This window comes from Beta vulgaris, chromosome 2, assembly GCF_026745355.1.
Source record: "Beta vulgaris subsp. vulgaris cultivar EL10 chromosome 2, EL10.2, whole genome shotgun sequence".
Taxonomy (NCBI): Eukaryota; Viridiplantae; Streptophyta; class Magnoliopsida; order Caryophyllales; family Amaranthaceae; genus Beta; species Beta vulgaris.
Genome location: NC_079203.1, coordinates 51611067 through 51623064, shown reverse-complemented (window position 1 = coordinate 51623064; position 11998 = coordinate 51611067). Strand labels below are relative to the sequence as shown.

The 11998-nt window shown below is 34.7% G+C and overlaps 1 protein-coding gene across 1 annotated transcript; it reads left to right on the top strand.

The window, feature by feature from the left end:
- The first annotated feature begins 2218 nt into the window (after positions 1 to 2218).
- LOC104906857 (receptor-like protein kinase FERONIA) lies at positions 2219 to 8052 on the top strand. The gene is made up of 3 exons (XM_010695690.4): positions 2219 to 3149; positions 5252 to 5686; positions 6247 to 8052. Exons 1-3 carry the CDS (start codon positions 2452 to 2454, stop codon positions 7787 to 7789), a joined length of 2676 nt encoding a protein of 891 aa, XP_010693992.2. The 5' UTR covers positions 2219 to 2451; the 3' UTR covers positions 7790 to 8052.
- Positions 8053 to 11998: the final 3946 nt, after the last annotated feature.

Here is an 11998-nt window from a genome sequence, read left to right as displayed (position 1 = left end):
TGCAATACACGGGTAATTTTTATGCAGTATATCCATATGTGATAATTATGTGTAATAATATATAAGATAAACTGAATTTCTTCCATTTTTATTTGTTATATATACACTTTCCTTTTGTGATTTATTTGGGACAATCCTGATATAAAGTATTAGTGATTGAAATTAAAAATATCAATGTTGCTTTAGTGAGCACTATCAAATTCTTAAGTGATTCAGTAAATTTAGACTCTAATTTTTTCTTTTTTATCCATTATAAATCTACATTATTCTCTCCATAATACTCTACCTATATTTACTGTCACTCCAAAAAGCAATAAAAAGACGAGAATGGCCCGAAAATGTGCGGGTTTTGGGCAGCCCGATTTGTTTTTTTTGGAAAAAAAAACCGAGCTACAAGCGACTTAAATATGTGAAAGTAAGCTGATTTTTGGGTCAACCCGAAGAAGCCCGCATAGCTCGACCTGAATAAACGGGTTTTGACGTGGGAATTTTGGGTTGCGGCTTGTCCCGACCCGAGGCTTTGGCCCGAAAGGGGCCAACATTTTTTGGCCAAAACTCTGCTTGATCCAACCCACGATTACCTTAAGTACAATTATTTGATAAAAAGAATTTATCTTGAAACAAATTATGAGGAATTTCCGTATAATAATAAAAATAATAATGTTTTAGATTTGCTTTAAATAAGCTGAACTGAACTGAACTGAACTGAACTGAACAGAAAATAAGTTGGAGAGGACCTTAAGGTTCTTAGGCGCTTGAAAGCTAAGGAATTTTTTCCCAAATACTTCAAATAAAGGTAACATTTGCTTTAAATTTTCACAAATTACGGTTTATGAAATCAGGTATTTCATCAAATAAGAGTTTAGAGTTTATGACGAAGACATTAAACTACAAAGAAGAAAAATATGATCAAAACATTAATTTTGCTCAACCTTTTTTTTAATTAGGTATCACAATTCATAGCCAGCTACAAGCCCTAATTTTATAAAAGTTTCAAATTTACAGAACTTTCAATTTCTTAAGAATCCTAATATATGCATAAAATTAAGGTAAAATTGACCTTAACACCCCAAATTATAAATTGGTTGCACATAACACTACAAGCTTTGGCTCGAATAAACTGTTGGACTTGGTGCAGCATGTATCCGTTAAAGGGTACAAAACCGACAATATGGAAACATTAGTAATTAAATTTGAGAAAAATTAAGAAAGATAATTATCTTTAAGAAGTGATATAGTAGGAAAGGTAGTTAAAACTAAAAAATACAACCTGCAGTGTGGCAATACAGTAGTTATCTAGTTACATTGACTAGGAAAAAAAATACTTCATCCATTCTAAAATAAATAATACCACTTTAGGCCATTTTAAAAATAAATGAAACGTTACTTTAGTATTCACTTTTCTCTATCTCTAATCTCTATCATGATCACATGAGTTTCTCTTTTCTCTTTCTTTCAATAAGTCCGTTTGGTTCACTATTTTCAGGGTCCAAGAAACGAAATCAATTAGCGATTCTCTTTCTTCATGCTTGGTTCAACTCCTCACCAATCCATTAGCATTACTTGGTGGTAATAGACTCCCTCAATTTTTTACCTCCCCCTCCCTGTTAAGTAACAAAATTCATTAGTTGGTGGCAATGGTCACCATTCCAAGACTTGAACCAAACACCCAATAAATGTAACCATTTTTATTATCATTTTCTTCCTTTATTTGTTTTCTTTTTTTTTTTCATTCCAAATGTTAAACCAAACAACCCGTGTATATTTTTTTTTCTCTTAAATCTCCAAGCCGATATCCTAGTTAAATTTAAAATAGAACAGAAAAAGTATATCATAACTATTTGTAACGTATACGCGTAATTGAAACCAAGCGTAACCATCTTCTATTGCCTATCCAGTCCGCCAGTCGTTACGACTAGTCGTACTTGAAACTGGAAATTCATATCACCCACGCAGCAATTATATGGAGTAGGATCGTTTGGCCTTTAATCATCAGTCTAAACAAATAAGATATTTCATATCTCTACCAAGTTGCATAATTGATCAGATTTTTCTTCTTTTTGATTTTAATTTTGAGAAGTAAACAGCAGACACCATTGACTTCCAAAGTAAAGTAATCAACCAAAGTGACCACAAATATTAAATCCAGTAGCAGTACTGTTTTTTTTTTGGTGAAAATGGATGCATAAATAGATTAAATGGTCTGGGCTTTAAGCCTTAATACAAAATCATCCCAAATGTGAAGTACTGTAATAACCTCAAAATTATATCTGGAAAACCATTTGTGCTTATAGAAACAAATAATTAAAGTATTTCACTCCAATCATGGTCATTCATCTTCAACTTGTTTACTCTATTTTCTCATTCCTTCTCCTTTTAAACATCAGCAACCTTACATAATCTACCTCAGACGGATACCAACCGAAAGATTCTCACTTCATCAGCTTTGGCATGTCAAACGATGATTCAGCTAGTAACGATGATCCACCAGATCCATGGCAAAGTGACGAGCGCTTCCTCGTCACTCCACTACCTTCCGCTGCCAACTCCATTGCGTTGGCAAAAGCGGAGGTATCCCCGCCTTTCGATAGGGCCCGTGTCTTTCGTGCCCCAACCACCTATTCAATCCCAGTCTCTTCCCCAGGACCGAAATTCATTCGGCTCTACTTATTCCCACCTTCTTTGACATCCTACGACATTATCGATGCCACTCAATCTTACCTATCACTCACTATAAATGGACGCGAAATACTTGGTAACTTCAGCGGTTACATCGTTACTGCCAACGCCAACGCCAAAACCAACACCATTGCGCCTGCAAGTGGCGGCCTTGTAAGGGAGATTTACATGACAGTGAATAAGACTGTTAACTTGACATTCTCTCCGAGTAATTCTAATGGTTTTGGGTTCATCAGTGGCGTACATGTTATCTCGATGCCTGATGGACTCTATATCAACACCTCATCACTAAACCAGGTTCCGTACCTTACAAGTCAATTTAGTGATCACGCTTACAATAATTATTTTAGTTTTCCAACCTCTTTGGCTATGGAAAATGTTGTCCGCTTGAACGTCGGTGGGATCACCGTAGGACCTGAGGACGATACCGGAATTCGCCGGACATGGTATGCAGACGACAATTTTGCAACGTAAGTATTTCATTTCATCACTTTTCTTAATCAATATGAATAATTATGTATTTAACTCATATATCAATATGACAATGTATGTCAAAACGAATAGTTAAATAGAGATGTGATTTTGTAAATTCGGTAGTATTGTAACTCCATCTAAGATTTGTAACTTTGTAAGTTATATCATTTTAAGATCTTATGAGTTAATTTTTGAAATTTTGTTTAGATAATGCTCTAACCATGGACGGAGGACCTATATATATTAGGGCGAATTTTTTTAATTACATAGATTTAAAAATGTGATGAAAACTAAACTAAAAAGAACCCAGTTAGTATCCATGGACCCGCTAGACCCAACAGATATTGGTCTGGGTCTGAAAAATCTTGACCCAACGGGACTGAGTATGTAGAAAACAAACGGGTTTGGGTCTGGGTCCAGGTGGATCCAATCCAGACCCGACTCATTGTCATCCCTCAATGTAGCAAAAATATGTCATTAAGGTGCTTTTTGTTATAAAAAAAAAGGTAGGATAGAGATCCCTTGCAAGTTGAGTTGGGGAATCGCAAGGAACAAGAATCAAACCCGTGCCACAATTCACAAGGGTGGAAGGAACTTCCAACCAACTAAATTAACTTCGATTCTTATGACATGATAAGGTTTTGGTCTGTCGGATACCTAAGATTTGGCAAGCGTTCACGTTGGGTACATGAGGTTTTGATATTCTCACTTTGGGTACATCTAACAATTAAATTGAGAGCTTATTATAAATTTAAAAAAAAAACAAAATCATTTTTTAACACTTAAAAAAATACAAAATAATTTTTAAGATTTTGAAATTTGGCAAACTTTTCAAAAAAAAAAAACACAAAGGAAAAAAAAAGAGATTGTATGGGAGGAGTAATTAGTTATAATAATTTTATGTTTATTTTTAAAATTACAAATTACAACACAAAGGTGAAAAACTTATACTTTTAGATATGTTATAACAAGTTTTATTTTAAAATTACAATTTAGATGTTTTCATGAATCATATTATCTATAAACACTATAAAGTATTCCAATTTAAAATATAATGTTATTTTCAACCTTATAGTTTTGTATATACTTTTTTTTATATCTCTACAAAGTAATGTAATCATACATAAATGTATCATGTATGTTACATCGCTAACTTAGCAATACAAATGTTACATCACTAAGGTTGTGTTTTTTTTTTTTTTTTGGCTCTTAAAAATTGAATTGAACTAAGTGAACTGAATTGAATTGAGTGAACTGAACTGTAAAGATTAACTGAATTAAACTGAAAGTGAAATAAATTAAGCTGAATTGAACTAAACTAAAAATAAGTTCAAAAGAACATGACCTAATTTAACAATGTAGATAGAGCCTATAGGCTATAGGTAGCTAAAGTGAAACTATATTCAAAATTTGAGCTACCCAAAGATAAAAGTATATTTAAACATGAGGTAATCAAAATAGACATGTGCTGTGTGCACCTAAAGTGGAATTTCTTCAGACCTTGGGTACTCGAAATAAAAATCGCCCTAATTATCTCACGCGCTTTTTTTTGTTGTTTTTTTTCGATTGAGAGGATTGATTTATGTATTACCCTTTAATTTCCTCAAATATTGTTAGATCATGTTGCTACGATACAACTCAAAATAATGATCCAAATACTAATTTTGATTTCTTAAAATACAGGTGAAACAAAAATGAAATGCTTCAAAAAAAAAAAAACTTCCTAATATTTTTACATTCAACATAACTTATACTTCCTTTATTTCTTTTTAAGTGAAATACTTTAACTTTTGCACTTTTTCACATATTTCATTTTGGCGCATTTTTTTTACTAATATATAAAAATAAAAACGATCATATAATATGTTGGATTTGTCTCAACAAAATATTTATAAAATATCAACTTTTTAAAACTGTTACAAATACATAATTAAATATATAATGGTCAAAATTGTACATTAACTAGCGTACAAGTTACACCGTTATTTACCAATTACCAAAACAACTTGGACATCAATATATTAAACATATGTGCAAAGTAGTATATCTAGAATTTGTTTTTGTGTTGATGCATGTATTGTTTGCTTTGATTCACCAGCTCTTTTATCGATTCACCAAGCACCCCACCGGTCACTCTAAATAATATTAGGGTAAACATAATCGAATACACAGTGTCGGCGCCTAGGTTGGTCTACTCCACAGCGAGGACGTTGGGACCATTTGACACCCCAGCGAAGAATATGACACTGGGGTTCGAGGTTGACAACGGATTCAATTATCTTGTCAGACTCCATTTTTGTGAAATAGATCAGAACATAAACAAGACTGGTCAAAGAGCATTCTACATCTACGTAAATAATCAAAAGGCGGCGCTGCTCGATGTCTTTCAGAATGCTGGTGGCCTCAACATCCCAATACATAGTGATTTCGTTACGCTTGTCGATGCTCATGACGGTGCTGATGTTACCACTAACGCTAGTAGTGGCAGCAGAGTTGTTCTTTGGGTGGCCCTTCTTCCCTACCCTAATTCAGAGTAATAGTTTAATTTATGGCATTTGCTTAATGTTATTAAACGGTGGTAATGATAATGCTTTTAATTATAAATTTGTGAAGACATTTCAATGTTAATCAACATCCATAGTAAAATGAAACTTAATGTAAAAACCTGTGTTTTTGGTTATAATATAATAAATTCTCATTACCATCCAATACCACCTTCCCAAGTGGTAATGGATGGTAATGAAATTCTAAGAAGAAAATAAGTGTTTTGCACTATGGATGTTGACATCACATGGGAATGTCTTCGCACATTTGCACTAGAAACCATTACTATATTTTAGGGTGTTTTATATTATTCTACTTATTTTTATTCATCTAAACTTATCTAAATTTAATTGAACTTATCTGAACTTACTAAACCTTGTGAAAGTTCCTGGACTTACTTTTGCTTATTTTTTTGTTGAACCGAACAAACCCTTAATACCGCTAACAAAACGAACCTCTTTAATGTATTACTAAATTAATATTTGAAACGAATGCCAAAGAAGTTATATGCCTGAAAAACTCACATGACAATTTCTGTTGTTTCCACAGATATGCTGATGTCATTCTCAATGGGTTGGAAATTTTTAAGTTGAGCCCATCGAATGGTTCGCTTGTTGCACCAAATCCTGCCCTCCCCGACAGTATGATTCCTGCTGTTCCAACTAATTATACTCCAACACAAGCAAAATCACATCATTTTTTTGCAATCATAGGAGGCATTTTCGGATTCCTTATTATAGTTTCTCTATTGACATATATATGTTTCATGATCATTTATCGGAGGAATAAAATGGCAAAGCAAAAATTCTTGAATAAAACGAGCACAAAAGATAGTAGCAACTTGAAGTGGGTTTCACCATTCGGTAATTCTGGTTCCGCCTCAACCACCACCAGTGCGGCTTCATCACTGCCGTATGCTCTTTGTCGGCGCTTCTCCTTGGCCCAAATCAGGGTTGCCACGTGTGATTTCGACAAGAAGTTGATCGTAGGTAGAGGTGGGTTTGGAACGGTCTACATGGGTTCAATAGAGGGTGAAACCACCACAGTGGCTATTAAACGTCTTAACACTACATCAAAACAAGGTACCCACGAGTTTCAAACTGAGATCGAGATGTTGTCTAGACTACGCCATGTAAACTTGGTGTCCTTGATCGGCTATTGCGAGGACCAAGGTGAAATGATCTTGGTTTACGAGTACATGTCACGTGGCACGCTTCGAGATCATTTGTTGTACAAAAATACTAACAAAAAAGATCAAAGTGACAATATATCATTATCATGGAAGGAACGACTCAAGATATGTATAGGATCAGCTCGTGGTTTACATTATCTACATGCGGGTACAAAGCAAGTGATCATCCATCGAGATGTAAAGTCTACCAACATTCTCCTCGATGATAAGTGGACGGCCAAAGTCTCGGACTTTGGTCTATCCAAGGTAGGACCCGACTTAGATGGGGCAGGTATTACCCATATAAGCACTGTTGTGAAAGGCAGTGTCGGGTATTTAGATCCAGAGTACTATCAACGTCGTCAATTGACCGAGAAGTCCGATGTGTACTCCTTTGGAGTGGTGTTGTTTGAAGTTCTATGTGCTCGTGCAGTTGTGAAGCCTAACCTTCCTAGAGAACAAGCAAACTTGGCAAGATGGGCCACGACTCGCTACAAAAGTGGCATCCTCAATACCATTGTGGATCCTAATTTAACTGGCCAGATTTCTCCCGAATGTCTAAGAAAGTTTGGGGAGATTGCTAGTATGTGTGTACGAGATCGTGGGAGCGAACGTCCGCCAATGGGCGACATAGTTTGGGGCTTAGAGTTTGCCTTACAACTTCAAGAAGCTGCTGAGAAGAACAACACTAATGGTGCTGATTTCGAAGATTTCTCCATTTCGACTAACATAGATCTTAATGAACGTATATTGATTTATGATTCATACGCATCAGGGGATGATCTTTCCAGGAGCAGTAACTTAGTTTTCGGTGAAGGTAGGATATTGGACAGTAAAAGTAGCGCGAGTAATTCATCAAATTATCCTATTGATAAGTCTGCTTCAGTATTCTCTGAAATCATGGATCCGAAAGCCAGATAAGTTTTGTTGTGCACGTGTGCATGTGCATATTATGTTTTGATGATGAAAAATAATATAATATGTTCTAGTATGAAAGTGTGTAATAGATGGTTGAAAAAGGAATGAATAAATGAAGACTTTGAAGAAATGAAGAATCAAGATTGAAGTCCAAGTTTATATTCCTAAGTTTAGTTACTGTATGCAAAGTGTAATGTACTTGAACTAGGTGATATATTATGTGCCAAATATAGAAATATAAAATTAGGATAATTATTATTTTCTTAGAGTTAAGGAAATAAATAATTATGTTAATATTATATATCTATATAATAACAGGAAATTGAAATTCGAAAAGCAAGTTTGTTAAAAATGATAAAGTTTTAATAAAAATGTTTTATAAAAGAATTTTTCATTAAGATGTGTTTTTGGTAAAAATCGAGTAAAACAGTTTTATAAAAAATAAGATTTTCGAAAATTGTTTTTGGAAAAAAGAATTTGAGATGATAAAAGAGTATGAGATAAAAAGAAAATCTATTGGTTATTCAAGATATAGATAAACATTGATTTAAGGAAAACTTATCCTTTTTAGAATTGAGAAATGAGGATAAAGTTTATTTTCTAAAAAGAAAAGATTTATCCCTTAAATTAAGGAGTAAAAGATAAATATATTTTGAAGGATTTTCGACTAGGCCATGTACTATAAAAGGGTTTATAATTCATTCTCATAACACACGTTTTCAGAGAAAAAATCGGAGATATTAAGATCTGAAAACAGTTTCCTAAGGCACAGAGTATAGCACTGTTCGAGTCAGTTTGAGTAACTATTCAACTATTGTAATTGTCCTCTAATTTGCTTGAATAAGAAGCACGCGTTTGAGGATCTTTTCTTTCTGTAATTTCATTATTATAGAGAGTAGCAACACTTAGAGTTAAGTGTTGGGGAGCATTACTAGGGTTAGTAGTGGGGAAATCTTATTGTATCAAGGGTATTTTAGGATTCAAAGTAATAAAGAGTTTGGTTTGTGTGGACGACGTATATCTCAGAGGTGAGATTGAACCACGTTATATCTTGTGTTCAAGTGTTGATTTTTTATTGTTTGAAGTTTTAGTTTTCGCAAAAACTCAAATCAGAGATTTACGAGTGTTTCGCACAATACAGTGCCATAACCAAGTTTTTGCGAAAATCGACTAGATTTAGTTACTCAATTCAAACCCCCCCCCCTCTTGAGTGTCACCTTGTGTTCCAACAAGTTTATTAAATTTTATATCTTATATTTCAAACATGTATATGAGTACTATTATTAATTGTTCAGGTAGAACATGTTGTTACCAAGAATAGAAAAAGGAACAGTGAGTAGATAAAAAAAAAAAGGGACCAAAAAAATATATAGATTACAAAGAAAATGAGCCACTATTAGTTTGACCCTAGATGTCCCACGCATACACTAAGCTCGGTGATGTGTTTTCGGCACCGACGCCGTATAAAGTATCTTATTGGTTAGGTTCCAATTAGATGTTGCCCCTTTAAAGTTCTTTGTTAAGTAATTGTCATCATTGTACCATGTTCACGACATTTCACCGGTGTCTAATGTCGAACTTATGGGTATCGCCTAAAGCTACTCAGACTATTGTCTCAATGGTTGTTGGCCCTAAGATGAGATGGGTAATTGATGAGTATCGATAGAGTTCTTTCGGCATGGCATAGATTTGTTAACAGATCATTAAGAAGTGAATAGCGAAATTGTAAAAAGTATGATGTAAACACGAAAAAAGAAATAAACTAAGAGTAAAGAAATAAAAATGAGAAAAGGTAATGTCGATGGAATGCTGCACAAAATGCTAGCTGGATTTTTCAACACAATTTGTAAAGTGAAGAATGCTTTGAGGATGGTTAACATGCAGAAAATGCAGCAGAGGATGGTTAACAAGCAGACATCGTAGCAGGACACAAAGTATTCAATTAGTAGAGTCTACCAGCTTCTCCTTGCACAGGTAGATGAAATGATGAAATGAATTGTGTTATGACAGACGTGAGAGAGAAACAAATAATGAATGCAAAACAATGAAAAATCAGACAACAGATTTACATGGTTCACCAATTTGGCTACGTCCACGGACAGAGAGAGAATATTTTATTATGTGAGGAAAATCAGATTACATAGAGAATTAAACTTAATTCGTCGTATAAAACAATTAGGTTAATGACCTATATATACTCCCGCGTCAAAAACGCGTTTTCCGCACAAACCGTCGAACCGCCCGACCTGCCCAGGCGAAATCCAGCCCGCCGGGCAAGATTCTGCTTTTCTAAAGTAGCTTGTGCGCCCAACTGAAATCGCCCGGGCGACATCCGTCCGACATACCCGGGCGAGACGCAGTTCACCCATTTTACGCATTTCGTCGAACATCTTCCATACAGAATTCAAGGCACTTATTCTTACAAACTGCGTGCATGGGATTTGGCATAGAATGGCTCTACCTAAACATAGAGTCATTGCTTGGCTAGGTGTTCAGAATAGACTGCAGACTAGAGAGAAATTATTCAGTCATGCTGGTATCAGCTCTGAAAGCACTTGTTGTATTTGTGGGTCTATAGATGAAACACACACTCTCACCTTTTCTTTGAATGTACTTACAGCAAGTGAGTTATGGTGCAGATTCTTGATTGGAATGAGCTTACCTATAGGTAGAGAACTCTCCCTCAATGGCTTATGTGGATCTGCAGGTGTTTTGAAGAATCTAAGACAAGGAAAGGTGTCTTAATTACTTCTATACAGGTTGTTGATGCTTACCATATTTGGATGGTGAGGAACACAGCTTATTGGCAACAACAAGTCATTAGCATACATAATACTGCTAGGGGTCATTTGGTTCATTATTTTTGGATTTTAAGAAACGGAATCAATTATCGATTCTCTTTCTTTTTGTTTGGTTCAACCCCACATCAATCCCTTACCATTACTTGATGGTAAAGGATTCCCCCAATTTGTTACCTTCCCCTCCCCCTCAAGTAACAAAATCCATCACTTGAAGGGAATGCTTACCCTTCATTTCCATTACTTGGCTTGAACCAAATACTCAATAAAGGTGATCATCTTTGTTATCATTCCCTTCCTCTATTTGTATCCATTCTCTTTCCATTTCATATATTGAACCAAACGACCCTTTAATAACATTCAGTATATAGTGAAACATAGTTTTATATTGTACCTCGAAAGTGCAGTGCAGCTGATAGATTGTGGATAGAAAATCTGTAAAGATTAAGCTAATGGCTTACTGGGTGTCTTCTTTTCCTAGGTTGGTATAAGCCTTTGGCTTAGCTAGGATGTATTAGTATTGGTTTTGGTGAATCTCAATTTATTGACTTACAACAAAAAAATGTCGTTGAAATTGAGGAGTAGCTTATATTAAAATTCTAACTAGCTTGTTTAATTTTTTAGAATTAGCTTTAACGATAAAATAAGATGAAGATAGAATTTTCTAAAAACAATAATTTCAGTTCCTTATTTGATAATCTAGTACTCCAATTAGAGTACCATCTCAATGTAAATTAATACATACTAGCTCCTAGAATAACACTTGAATTACTTTTCCGTAATTCCGTCAACATCGATCATTCAAGGGTGGCTAACTGGCTATTGTTATATATGGTCGTATTTAAATATGGCGCGGACGACCGACTAGTGCAGTAAGTTCATGCTTGACTAAAGAAACTAACTAATACTACTAAATAGGAAAACAACCAAAATAAATAATGGAACTAACTCTAAAGTCTAAACTAACTAACCCACTAACCCACAACTATTTTGAAGGATATTTCTAACATCCTCCTTTCCTTCAAAATTTCAAAATTTGAATTTCTTGCCTTGCACATGCCATTGACTACTATTGCTGCAAAAAACTTTCATTAACAAACTTGAACTTCTTGACAGAAACTTCAATACTCCCAAGCATGCTAATTGACTTGGACACACACACAACACATTCCATATTGCCATGGACTTCAACACATGGACATGCTTTTAATCTCGACACAGAAACATTAACATCCACAAACACACTGCTATTTCTTCCTCAATACTTTGAGCTACATTTGCTCGTTCCTTCTCTTGATCATCACATTCTTTATCCCAACATTTTGTTTCAACATGACCATACCTCTTGCAATAGTAACAATAAATTCTTTTTCCAAACTCACGGCTCTCACCACTACCATCACAAACGCTTGCA